Source organism: Chelonoidis abingdonii, chromosome 11, assembly GCF_003597395.2.
Source record: "Chelonoidis abingdonii isolate Lonesome George chromosome 11, CheloAbing_2.0, whole genome shotgun sequence".
Taxonomy (NCBI): Eukaryota; Metazoa; Chordata; order Testudines; family Testudinidae; genus Chelonoidis; species Chelonoidis abingdonii.
In genome coordinates this window covers 37223131-37236440 of record NC_133779.1, presented here as the reverse complement: position 1 = coordinate 37236440, position 13310 = coordinate 37223131, and the positions used below count along the sequence as shown (strand labels likewise).

Below are 13310 nucleotides of genomic sequence, written 5' to 3'. Positions count from 1 at the left end.
AGCCCACGGTGCTGTGGAGCTCCGAAACAATCCTGAGCGAGGGCTGGCAAACCAGAACTGCTCCTGGGTAGCCCCCGGCAGCTCCTAGTGGAGCGGGGGTGATGGTGTATTGAGAGATCCTTCCTCTGCCGCCTGCCCCCCCCCGCCACTGCCTCGAAGCAGGGATAATGGCAGTGCCTAGCAAGAGGTTGAGCCTTAAGCGATTTTGGAATCGTTTTTCCTGCATGGGCTTCATTTTCCATCACCCCGCAGCTTGGGTGGACACTTACTCGGTTACGGGGTGGAGGTGAAAGGCTGAGATTTGCTGGAATTCCTACCCCCACCCACCCCTTTCCACCTGGTGCAGTGGAGTACATGGCCCCATGCCTGTAAAAGAGGGTTGATCTGTATGGAATTGAGAGCTCCCAGGCGTGGAGGTTGCTGCTTACGTAGCTGGCTTTGGGCAGGAGCCATGTAACTGACCGGAGGCAAATCCCCTGGTTTCATGGCGTAGGTAGGGAACATGGCGCCCCAGCTGGAAGGGGCCCCTGTCCTGCTTCAGGTTTTCCCTCTCTCCTAAAGAAAGATGTGCGGGCACCAGGGGCTGGTGCCAATGTTCCCTAGGCCTCCCCTGTGTGCCTCTGCTGCTACAGGTGCAGAGGGGAGAGGGCTGCTTGTAGGGTCTGTGTTTGGCTGCCTGGGGGCCGAAGCTCCCGATGCTCTGAGCGTGGGAGCAGTCCCCATCCCTAGCCGCCGTGGGCAGGGGTAGAGAACTCTCTCTCGCTCCTCTTCAGTCACCTGCAAGAAGTGAGGGGCAGGCCCTGCCCCTCGCAAGTGCACATGCCTTGCGGGGAGGTATAGCTCTGGAGCTGGGCACAGGTCTGTGACCGGGCCCCCCGCCTGGGTCGCTCCAGCAATTTACCCTTCCAGCTGGCATCTGATGCTGCCTGCATGCGTACAGCAGGGAGAGAACAGGCCGCTTCCTTGGGCCCAACTGTTCAGCTTCCTCAGCAAAAACCTCTTCCTCCTTCCCACCCACCATCACTTCCTCTGGGTGTGAGGGGGAGCTCTCTGCTTCAGGCAGTGGGGGCGGGCGTGTTTCTAATTGCTGCCCTATTTACAATGCCTGCCTTCCCCCTCCTCCAGGTGTGTGTCAGCAAACTGCTGGCTGCCTGCCCTGACCTCTGGCTTTCTACCCTGCTGGGGCTGGAAGCACTGGCTCAGCCTGGCCAGAAAACAACTATTCTGTTGTGTGGCCCTGGCGGGGTGGGTGGAGGGGGGAGAGAGAGAGAGAGAGATAAGCACTGGATGTTTTAAGGATTTTTGTTCTGTTGCGAAAGGGGAGAACTATGACCTTTGGAACTTCTGTGCTAGAACTGGCCTTGCTGGCCAGAACGGCCACTAGCCCAGGAGGTCGGGCAACTACCTGGCTGCTCCAGGATCTCAGCCCTGCTCTGAAGGGTGCAGAATGGGGTTTGGAAACAGCATCTTTACTCCCACGTCTCGGGGGAGGGCTGGAGCCCTGGCTCTGCCTAGAAATTCCAGCCTGAACCTGCACCAGCTTCCGGCTGAAATTCTCAGCCAGGAGCTACAGTTCCAGGAAACTGGGTAAAAGAAAATGGCCCTTTCTTGTTTTGGATGGGGCGGGGATTTGTCTGACTTTCAACTGGCTCCAGCGCTGGCTTCCTGCCCTGTCTTTATGCTCCCGTTTGGCATAGACTGGAATGCCCAGGCTGCGGTTGTGGTATCAGTGGTGAACTGTGAGTACAGGGGCTGGGCGCTGAGGATCATCCTTCCCTCTGAATTCCCCACTACTGCCCCGTCTCTGAGCGAGGGACCTTCTGCAGCTGTGGGGAGAGCGGGGCCCATGGGCGAGTTCTCTCTCCTGCCCAGGGAGCCTTTGAGGAGGAAGGCAGTGCGCGTGAGCAGCTAGTGCACTGCCCCAGTACTGAGCGGTGCTGAGTCTTAACCCCTTGTTGCCCGCAGACGTTGGGCAAGTCACTTCCCCACCTGTGAAGTGGGGTGGGGGGTGACCTTTGTAAAATGCTTTGAGAGCTACTTGTGCAAAGCGCTCGGTATTAATAAGGTCAGAGAGCTGGCTATGCTGCGTGTGCCTTGGTCTTGTGCATGCACACTCACTTCAATCCAGTGCAGCCCTCGTGTGTGTTTTCGCACATGCTTTGCGCCCTCTGGCAGCGTCGCACCAGCCTCCCTTTGCCCTTAGGCCAGGGCTGGGAGAAGGAAAGGGAGGGGGACAGCTATGCTTGGGCTTCCCCTGGTGTGTCTTCAGGCTGAGACCAAGCGCAGAGGCAGACTCGGGCAGCGCGTTGCCCCCAGCAAAGGGAGAGAGAATAAAAGTTGCTCAAATCTATAGAAGCAGCAGGTGGGGGTGGTGAATGCTGGTGGTATCCACGTCCTACAGCGATGGGTGTGAGATACACCCCACTGCAATGATCCACACCCCAGGGGCTATGCACTGAGCCACCTGCTCTCTGCAGCTTCCTGTGCCCAGGATGAGGCCATCCAGCCCTTCACCCCCTGGTCCTGTGCAATGGCCTGTTGCCCCAGCTTGGGGTGACAGTAGAAGCCCAGGTTCTAGCTGAGCACGGGAGGGAGACTCTGCCAAACTATTCCACTCCCCCAAGGACCAGCTGCATCCCCTTGCAGAAAAGGGGCTGCTATTTCGGCATGAGCTCCCTGGCGTTGAAGCTAAGCGAGGGGGTGCTGAGCTGGCAAGGGCTGGCCAGGCAGTTGGAAGGAGAGGTGGGTGGCAGCTCAGCCCCAGACTGGATCCGCCCTCTATTCAGCTGTCTCAAAACCTGTTTTTCCTCTTCACGGGGCAGGGGCTGCTGCTGGGATCAAGCTGCCAGTGACTCAAGCTGGCTGGGCTGGGGCTCGGCTGCTCCAGCCTGTATTCTGCTGGGCAAGGGGCCATGGTGAGAGAGTTGTGTCTTGGCAAGGAAGCTGGTGAGAGGGCTGGGGGCGGGAAGGCACCAGGGGGGACTCGGAACTCAGGTAGGTTTCCTGGAACTCTAGCTCCAACTTCAGCTGGGAGGCAGCCACCTTCCCTGAACCTGGTCACGGAAAAGCTGGGGCTCGGAACCCCGGTCTCAGCCAGCGTAGCCGCCATTGGCACTAAAACGGGGCTTTTTGGCAACGTTGAAGCAATACTTAGTTCCAGGCCGCTGGCAGCAGGCTCATAGTGGGGTTGCAGACGCAGGCACTGTACCGCTGTGGATGGGTCGGAGCTGGGGCCAACCCAATGTTGAATTTCTTCCCCTACCTGACATTCAGGGAGCTGGGCCAGAAAAGATTCTGCAGCAGGCTGAGCACGGCCTTCAACGGGGCTCATGTTTGTTCCCCTGCAGCATGAAAATCAAATGCTGAATCCCCACCGGCTACTATGCAATGGATGGGCAGCCTCTTGGCCGCTCAGCCACAGGCTTCTAAGTCTTGTCAGGGGCCTGGTTGGCTGGTGGCTGGCAGGCGCAGGCCCTCGTCCGCAGGGCATCAGCGCATCCAGCCCTTATTAGCCGTCACGCACTCTGACCTATGTGCCTGCAGCCAACACCGCTGCCCTGGCTCCAGGCAGCCCTTCAGCTACAGCTCATTTCTCCAGCGTGGCGCCTGCAGCCCCTGCTGCGCCAGTGTCACTCCCTGGAAGAACAGACACACCCCCCCCCCAGCTGGGGGGGGCCTACTCCTGCTTTAATTAGTCCATAGAGCTTTGTAGGAGGCTCTTAATGCTCGGGCTTTACAGCCATTTCCCACCTCTTAGCGTCATTAGCATCTCCCACTTCTCAGGGTGGGCCCCACAGTGGGGCTAGGCACTGCTAGAGTTGCCAAGTGGCTAATGGCACAAATCCAAACCCACTTGCCCCACTCCCTGGGCTAAGGCCCCCCTACCCTTGCTCACTTCCCCCACCCTTGCTCACTTTCACCCATCTGGGGCAGGGGTGCAGGAGGGAGGTGTGGGCTCTGGGAGGGAGTTTGGGTGCAGGGGGTTGGGGGGCGCAGAAGGGGGGGTACAGGCTCTGGGAGGGAGCTTGGGTGCAGGGGGTTGGAGTACAGGCTCTGGGAGGGAGTTTGGGTGCAGGAGAGGGGTGCAGGGGGTTGGGGTGCAGGCTCTGGGAAGGAGTTTGGGGGTAGGAGGGGGCTCCAGGCAGCACTTATCTCTGGCAGCTCCCCGAAGCAGCAGCATGCCCCTGTGGCTCCTAGACACAGGCAGGAGAAGCCCGGTAGCTTTGTGCACTGCCTGTGCCTGCAGGCACCACCCCCACAGCTTCCATTGGCCATGGGGAACCCTAGGCACTGCGCATCCTCCAAGGGGGAGGGGAGGGGGAGGCCCTGCACTGAAGAGCTCACAGTAAACCCCCAAAAGCCTGGGAGCCAGGAAGGATTATCCCCACTTTACAGGTGAAGGACTGAGGCCTCATGAGAGGAAGTGACTTGCCCAAGGTCAGCCAGAGAGGCGGTAGCAGAGCTGGGATACTCACCCAGCTCGCCCAAGGTCCAGCCCAGGACCTTAGCCCCCACCCCAGTGAAAGGACCCAGCCAACATCAGTATCTACAGGTCACTGAAGCAGCAGGTGTGTTTCAGGGGGGGCTCTGGGGGTAATCCGGGCAGAACGCTCATGGAGGGGGTGTCTCGTTAGCAGCCCGCAGCCAATCTTCTCCCCACCCTGTGTTTTTCCAGGCTCCATTTGACATGGCAAATTGATGTGCTGAACTGAGCCCCGTGCGTGTCCCCCGCCATGCAGAAACTCCCCACATTTCATTATGCAGGGATTGAACCCGGGGCCTGTCAAATACATTTACTTACTGAGGAGAAATTACAGCTGTTTTCTCAACAGAAAATTGGCGTCATTAAATCAGTAGCAATAATGTGGAAGAAGTGGCAGGACCCAGCCCCTTCACTCGCTGAGTGATAACAGCATCACTTGCACCTGTAGCAACTCCCCTCCGTGTCTTGGGACCTGGCCATTGCTAGTCCCCGAGCTGGGAAGCCCCTCGGGCCTGGCCTCTCCCTCCAAAACCCCCATGCGGGTCAGATCCCGGCTCGTCCTTATTCCCCCACATCTGCTCCTGGGAGGACGCGGGGAAGATGCAGAAAGGAAGCGAGGCCTCTCGTGTCTCCATCCGCCCACACCTGTTTGCATGTGGCGGAAGCGTCGCACTCGGCCTGAGGAAGCACCGACAGAGCCCGTTTCCAAGCCGGGAACGACTGCGCGAGGCTCTCGGGCTGCTCCGCAGCTGAAGCGGTGGGGAGGGGGCCCCACTCCCGGAGCATGCCGCCTCCTGAGGCTGCGGCAGGTGGTTGGCCAGGCTGCCCCGGGTGGCCCTGGGGTTTTGGTCAGGGTACAGCTTGGTCCCGGCAGCTCCAAGGCCCACCCCCGCGCGCACGCTTCAGTACACCACTTCGTAGACGGTGGCTTTCTTGTCGCCGGAGCCCGTGACGATGAACTTGTCATTGATCGAGATGTCACAGCTTAGCACCGACGAGGACTCTTTGGACTGAGAGGGGATGGAGGTTAGGACAGGGAACCTGCCCCCTGGGTGGCCTTGATAGAGGAATAACCGGGGTGTGTGGGGGGGAAGCTGAAAGCAGGGCCAGAAAGACCAGTCCCAAAGACTGGCCGAGGCCTTGTTCTGAGAGGAGTTAAAAATCGGACCCCAACTTTCTTTCTCGCAGCACTCCCTGATCTCCGGCTGGGGGCCGCTGGGGCAGGAAGGGCTGGCGCTGAAGGTCATTAAAACCAAGGAAAAAGCCTCCCACTGATTTAACTGATGCTCTGTGTCAGTCAGGAATTAATTCAGGACACTCCTGTTCTGCGTCCTGCAGGAGGTCAGACCAGGGTCCATTCTGGCTTTGGAATCTACGAACCTGGCTTTGGGGCAGCTACTGATGGGCTGGGCAGTTGCTCCCACCCTACGCATTGCCGGGAGCAAGGGATTTAACCGGAATGTGCCTCCCGGCAGAGTGCCCCTTCCTCACCTGGAAGATGCTGGCTCCGTAGGGCGTCCTCCAGGCGTTCAGCAGGTTGTCCTTCCCTGTGCTCACGAACCATTTACCTGCAGCGGGAGAGTCCAGTGGGTCAGCGGGAGCCTGTCACGTGCACGGACGAGAGATTCAGCAAAAGGGGAGACGCTGCCCATAGGCGTGGGGGATTCCAGTGGCATCCCACAAGCAACCACCAGCCCTGGGAGCAGAGAACGATGCATTGGGAGCATCCAAAGCACAGCCCAGGCTGGATTAACTGTCAGCCTGCCTGAAAACATGGAGTCCTACCCATGCAGCCTTCCAAGCTTTGCCCAGCTCCAGTCCATGTTCTGGGGCTGGAGGGGTAACTGAGGCACAGAGCGAGGCAGTAACTGAACCAAGGTCACCCAGCAGGACAGCGGCAGAGCCCGGAACAGATGCCTTTTCCCGAGTCCCAGCCACAGCTCTGCCCACTAGGCCATGCAACCCCTCAGCCGGCCCAAGCCCGTGTCTGCACTTGCGCGCACATTCCTACCGCAGGAGGCGAATTTGAGGGAGAGGACGCAGCTTTCGTGGAGGTGGAGCTGGTATTTCTCTGGCTTGGCCACGTGCAGGATCTCCACGTTGCTGCTCTCCATGCCAACAGCCAGCCACTCCCCCGAGGGACAGTAACCCAGCGAGAAGATCTGGGGAGAAGGCAGAGTCAGGCCCCAGGAAACGGGTCCCTGCCAGGCTGGTTCTCTGGAGGAGGGGAGAGCACAGCGCCCGCCCCCACCTGCTCGAGCTCTGCAGCGCCCCGTCACCCACCTACCTGGGAGCTGAAATCGTGCTGCTGCAGCTGGCGCCCCTCTCGCAGGTCCCAGCACCGCACCGTGTTATCCAGTCCCCCCGTCCACAGCTTGGTGCCGTAGTTGGAGATATCGATGCAGCTGGCACCGTCCGTGTGGCCCTGGAACTGCCTGGAGGGGAGAGCGCGGCCATCAGGCACCGTCGTCTGCTGCAGGTTCGGGTCCTGTGGCCAGGGGGCACCTCCCCTCTCCAGTGCTAGCCAGCTGCACCGCATTGCATCCTGACCCAGGGGGCTGTGCAGAGAAGGCCCTGTGAGATATGGGTGGCGGGGGGCGGGAGTCTCACCTGACCATCGTCTGGTTCTGCAGGTCCCACACCACGATGTTGCCGTCGCTGCAGCAGGAGAAGCAGACCTTGGCGTCGGGGCTGATGGCCAGAGCGTAGCAGGCGGGCGCCGAGGAGGTCAGCTCCGCCTTGATGCGGGGGGTAGGAGCGGCCAGGTCCCAGATGGACAAGGTGCTGGCCTCTCCGCCCACAATGAGGCTGCGCCCGTCCGGGAGGAGTTTGCAGGAGCGGATGTAGTTGTCGCGGTTCTGGGGAAGAGAGAGAGAGGAACAGCCTTAAAGCCAGTCACTGCAGAGTGGGGGTCCCTGATCCAGCGCCCCTTAAGGGTCAGTGGAAAGTCTCCCGATTTCAGCAGGCTTTGGATCAGACCCCCGAGGCCAGCTGCAGGCCTGCTGCCTCTCTGTGCCACCTGTCCTGCCAGGATGGGGGGCCTGTGCGAGGGACTCAATGGAGGTCAATGGAATTCACCCTGCAGGGCTCAGCCGCCAGGCTCTAAAGCCCTCCAGGCCTTGATGCAATTTCTACCTTACTCCAAAGCAGCCCAGTTCCCCACCTCTGCTTCCCCCCAACCTCACCCAGTGTCCTGCCCATTGCCAAGAGTCTAGGACCCTTGGCAAAGCAGCCCATGGTCCGGTCTCAGCATCAAGCCATTGAGACGAGCTTTATTCTTTGCCTAGCGGCCCCACAGCACACGCACACAAAACAAAGGCTGGGCTCTGACCCCAGGGATTTACAATTGGAACACAGGCAATTAAATGACTTGCCCAAGGTCACACAGGGAATCAGTGGCAGAGCCAGGAATTAAACCCAGATCTCCTGAAGCCCCGGCCAACACCTTACGCACGAGCCCATTCATTGTCCCGGGTGCCTGAAGGTGTCACAGAGACTGGCCTGTTTTACCCTCCATCCCACTGATGGTCAGGGCTTCTGAGGCCTGGGGGAGACAGAGAGCGCCCCTCGCAGGCTCTTAGCAGTGCAAAGCACAGGGAGCTCTCAGCACATACCAGTCAGCCAAACCTGCCCAGCCCCCACCAATACCTCCAGCACCGCAGCATCCGGCCCAGCGCTGAAGTGACCCCAAGCTTCTGCTGCTTCATTCCCAGACCCGCCGCGCTTGGGACACTTCGTCACTGGCCTGGGAGCTCTGGGCTTCAGGAAGTTCCGCCGGGATTAGGCATTTCAGATACAGGCATTTGAGGCCACCAGCTTCCACGCTAGGCTGTGCTCCTCCCTGGCCTGCGGCCTCCTCACAGGGCGTTAGGAGCCGAAATACCTTGCAGGTTCTGCTCCTGAGTTCTTCCCGATCGCCCCTGCCTTGTAAAGCAGCCTCGGCGGCGCCCCTTGCCCTGGCCTGGCTGGCAGGCTGGCATATGCCCCTGCGCTTGCTGGCGCGATCATGGCATTGCACATGGGGGCCTTGGAAGCAGAAAAGCCCCAGTGTGTGTGTGTCGGGGTGGGGGGTATGAGGGACAAAAACTGGGCAGAGATGGGAGGAGAACAAGTGCACCCCCACCTCTCCCCCCAGTGCTGCAGCCATGAGCCGTCCTGCCACACTCCACAGCACCTTCCAGTCATGGCAGCAGCGCCAGAGTCTCTGGCATGCTAATGAGCAGGGCCCCCAGGGGGCAGCTCAATTATTAATTGCTTTTCCCTTTGATGAGGGTTTTCTAGTGATCGAGCAATTCCAGTCTCTGCCGCTGCTCCCAGCACGCTGGGAAAGTGGGCCTGGGATGGCCCCAGCTGACGCACACAGATCATTTCCCACCACCACCTGGGAAGGTTCCTTTGCCGGCTCAACAGGGGAAACTGAGGCCCTGCCTCAGAGCCCAGCCCACAGTGGGCACACAGCAGCAAAGCCAGAACTAGAACTCGGGGATCCTGAGTCCAAAGTCTGTGGTCCAGTCCGCCAGCCAAGAGGGGCCTTGGGGAAGTTGCCACTCCAACAAACCTAGTGACAATCTCCAGTGCGTATCGACTGTGACACAGGACCGGTGCCTTAGGCTGCTGTGGCATACAGGGCCAGATCCTCAGCGATTTTCCCCAGCCAGGGATCTGGCCCTCAAGGGTAGCAAGGAATTGTGTCGGAGCCAACTGAAGCTCTTTCGTCCCCATGCCCCGACCCTTACCAGGCAGTCCAGCTGCGCCACGGGCGTCTTGGTCCCAGGCTGCCCCACGTCCCACACCTTCACGCAACCCTTGCCCCCCGTGTAGACGTGCTGGGTGGAGTTGCTGATGGTGACGGCGCAGACCACCTCGCCGTGGGTCAGGGTGTGGAGCTGGCGGGCGTGCCGGGGGATGCCGGTGCCGATAAGGGCGTCGGGAGGGAAGGGGACCGGCTGCATCTGCCCGTCGGCACTCACATGGAAGGAGTAGGCACTAGAGGAGGGGGAGAGGCAGGTAAGTGCTGGCAGGCCTTAAAGGGAGGCAGCTCTCCTGGGCGTTACGCTCCGTGGCTGGGCTTCTGTCACTCACTTTTGTCCCGGAGCTTTCGGCTGGCTGTGCTGAGGATTCCCCCTGCCGGGTAGGGTGGGGGACACATGCTAGACAAGGAGGGAGCCTCTCCAAGCAGGTAGGTACCCAGCCCCATTACTGTAGTAGCTGAGCTACTCCCAGCCTTACTGTGTTGGTCCTCACAGCCCCCATCCCAAGAGGAAGGGCTGTAAACCCCAGCACTCAGATGGGGAAACTGAGTCATAGAACAATGACACGACTCAGTCAGGGCCAGAGCAGGGAATTGAACCCAGGGCTCTGGAGTCTCACAGCAGAGCCTTAACCACTAGGCCATCCTTCTTCCCAGCTACAGCACGGCCTTGGCCTGTTTATTACCGGATTCACGCAGAAGCTCCTGTGGAGAATTCTGCCGGGGCTGGTGAGAGCCTGGCTTGGTGACCTGCATCCCACCACCTCCCCCTGGGGCATTTCCATGATTCCCCGCACCCCAAGCCCCCAGCACAGATTTGACTGCACTTACGGTTTTCCACCGGGGATGGCCGGCAGAGAGGAGGAGACGGTGGACGCCCTCAGGTGAGGGTGAGACTCAAACGCCACCTGCAAAGCAAAGGGAACCTGGTCCACAAAGCAGCGTGGTGGGAAGGGGGCCACAGGAGTTGGGCCTACAGAGGAGCAGTGTCCAGCCACCCTGGCTTAGGACAACCTCTCTGGCTATCTCTGCAGCCTGTTTCCTCCAAGAATATACGGGAGGGGGTAGCGGCTGACACCAGTGGCCACAGCCCCCATGGCTGAGACCTGCTCCTGCTGACGATGGCAGCAAAATGCTGATGGGACCAGGGCACCACCCTGGAAAACACACACACACACACGGAGCCGGGCATCTAACTGGAAAGGTGCCCAGTGCCGGCTGGGGGAGGTGCTGGGGTGTGAGGGGAAAATGTGTGTATTGGGGCACTAGGGAGTGGGGGTTATGTGGGGGGCTGTGGCCAGGGGGGTGCNGGGACTCTGGCCATTGGGAGTCGGGGGAAGGTGTTGGGTGAGGGGGCCACGTTGCATGGCATGGGCCTGCCCCCGAGGGCAAGGGGCATAAGTGGGGCACTGTGCATTTGTGCGGGGGTTGGAGGGGTGCTGGCCATAGTGGATCCAGGGGGACTCTGGCCATTGGGAGTCGGGGGAAGGTGTTGGGTGAGGGGGCCACGTTGCATGGCATGGGCCTGCCCCCGAGGGCAAGGGGCATAATGGCAGCACAGGGCCAGGTGGGCCACTATGCGCCTGGCAACTGCCAGTCTGTAAATAGTGCCCTTGCACTGGGCTGGGCGGAGTAGGGCCGCCCCTGCCATGCCCTGTCCCATTGCCCCTGGCCGGCCCCTCACTCCGGGGATGGACCTCCTCATGCCATGTTCCATTGCCTCTCTGGGAGCTCACAGATACGTTTGGCCACAAAAGGTTAATCCGGCCCTGAAGGTGCCCCACTGTATGTGACTGGCCCATGCCCTGCACTGAGCTGCCCCCTGTTGAGGTCACCACTGCTACTCTCCATCCCCCGCACATATGGGATTTTGGGGAGCAGGGTGGGGAAAGGGCCTTTGCAGGAGGCGGCTGGAGCTGAGCTGGCCTCTGCCCTGGCCCGTCCGCGACTCACCAGAGGGGACCGTCCATACAGCACCGTCCCGCTGACTTGTGGAGAGAGGTGGATGCTCACGTAGGAGCTGGGGGCCGCGAGCTCGCCATTGATGGTGGCGTGAGGCACCATCCCGAACGAAGACGCGTAGGTGCTGGGCACGCTCAGGGGGCTGCGCAGAGCTGGGGGTTCGAGAGAAGAGACGCAGCCACTGAGCAGCACCCCTGGGCGCTGGTTACCTGCATTATCGTAGCGTAACGCCCCAAGGTGGGTCATGGCCAGTGGGGATTGAACCTGGGACCAGTGGATCTAAATGCCTGAGTGCCAAGAGCCAGCTCTGCTAGCCAAGGCTGGAAGCCAGGAACTTGTGAGTAGTTAATATTTGTACCACAGTAGCACCACGAAGCCGCACCTGAGATCAGATCAGCTGCTGCCTCAAATGTCTTAGACAAGGCAGACAAAGGGGAAACTGAGGCACAAAGAGGCAACAGGACTTCTCCTGGGTGACCTGGGGCATCGCAGCAAAGCCAGGAATAGAACCCAGGTCTCTTGAGTCCCAAGTCAGCGGCTCTAGCCATGCTGCCTTTCAAACCCTTGATGCAGTAAACCCCGAAATCCCTTTAAACTGGGCTCATACTGAATTAAGCTAAACCAGCGCAAGTGAGTTCTAAGCTGATCCTGGTGCATTCATCTCAGAAGTTCTCCTGGTTTATCGAGATCCATTTCCATCCCCTCAGAGTAATTTTCTAGCACAGACAAGGGGCTTCATTTCTCAAATTCTTGCTCTATTTCCACTTCGAAAACTGCCAGTCTTGATCAAACCATTTCCCAACCACTACCCAGCTTTCAGCTGGGATGCATTTCTATTAGCCGAAATCCCCCCCGATGCTCCACAGCTCCTCTCACGGGAGGATTGCAAAGCGCTCTCCAAACACCAGTTCATGGCAACTCCTCTGAAGTCGGTAATGCTCCCGGTTTACAGATGGGGAAACTGAGGCACCAAGTGGCAAAGTAACTTGCCCAGCATCACCGAGAGAGGCAGAGCTGGCCTTTAACACTGAGCCACACCCCTGTGGGCTTTCAAGTGATCCCCACTTATACAGCTACATCATCAGGGCAGGGACCGTGTGTCTTGCTGTCTGTGGAGCATCCAGCACAACGGGGCCCTGATCTCAGTTGGGGCCTCTGGGCACAACTGTGAAATAAACAACAAACCCTTGCAGGGCCCAATCCTGCACCGCTTTCTCAATGGAGTAATACGTCAACGGTGCGGCTTCTTCTGGCTACCAGCCAACCTATCTCCAAAGGGATACTGCAGAACTGGAGGGGACCCAGAGCCACCAATGACGGAGGACCTGGAAAAACTCTCCTAGGAAGAGAGATTGAACGGAACGGACTGGGAGCATCACCTGCAAGAGGAGACGAACGGAGGGCACAGGCTAGAGTCTCAAAATACTGAATGATCCAGAGAAGGGAGAATTGGGAGCTTCCGTCCTGTCTCCTAGCACAAGACCAAGAGTGTCCAGTGTAAGAGTTTGCTTGTTTTCCGTCTGCTTCTGTCTTTCTTTCCTGGTTCCTAAAATCACAACGTAGCCACAGTGGTTCAGTCTAGCCACCTACTACGTTCTGAGGAACTCTGATGGGGTTTCACTCGGGCAGCTAGCCCGAGCCGCTGCAGCTATCTTGTGATTTTAGGCGCTCGCTAACCGCTCAAAGAACCCAGGCCGGGAACGACACCTTTCAGCTGCAGTGTAGACGTAGCCTCAGGGTACACACACGCCCGGCACCAACAAAAAAATCCAGCATTGGGTCCTGGTCTCCGGGAGTGGCCAGTATCTGATGCATCAGAAGAGGATGAAAACTCTCCAAAGGCACCTGGGCTACAGAGCAACACGCACTTTGGTGGGGACGAAAATACATTAGGATCAAATAATTGTATCAAAATAACCCACCGCCCCCAAAACCAGGGACCCTTTGTAACTAGGCACCGTGTAGATACACTGAAAGAGACGAAAAGCCGACAACCTCATTTGCACAGATGGAGTATTGAGGCACAGAGAGAGTAAAGTCTAGATCCTCAAAAGGTATTTAGACATCTGAATCAATGGGAGTTAGGTACTTTTGAGGATCTGGGCCTAAATGACT

At 59.1% G+C, this 13310-nt stretch overlaps 1 protein-coding gene across 6 annotated transcripts in view; it reads right to left on the bottom strand.

The window, feature by feature from the left end:
* Positions 1 to 4784: 4784 nt before the first annotated feature.
* The window catches only part of TLE2 (TLE family member 2, transcriptional corepressor), a 35910-nt gene continuing 27384 nt past the window's right edge, over positions 4785 to 13310 (bottom strand). For all 6 annotated transcript variants that reach the window (XM_075070893.1, XM_032780561.2, XM_032780646.2 and 3 more), the window contains 8 exons: positions 11187 to 11347; positions 10065 to 10141; positions 9220 to 9469; positions 7094 to 7341; positions 6771 to 6918; positions 6495 to 6645; positions 5975 to 6051; positions 4785 to 5493 (listed from right to left, as the gene is read on the bottom strand). In XM_075070893.1, the coding sequence (XP_074926994.1) occupies positions 5386 to 5493; positions 5975 to 6051; positions 6495 to 6645; positions 6771 to 6918; positions 7094 to 7341; positions 9220 to 9469; positions 10065 to 10141; positions 11187 to 11347 (1220 nt within the window). In that variant the 3' untranslated portion in view covers positions 4785 to 5385. The remainder of the gene's footprint in view (positions 5494 to 5974; positions 6052 to 6494; positions 6646 to 6770; positions 6919 to 7093; positions 7342 to 9219; positions 9470 to 10064; positions 10142 to 11186; positions 11348 to 13310) is intronic.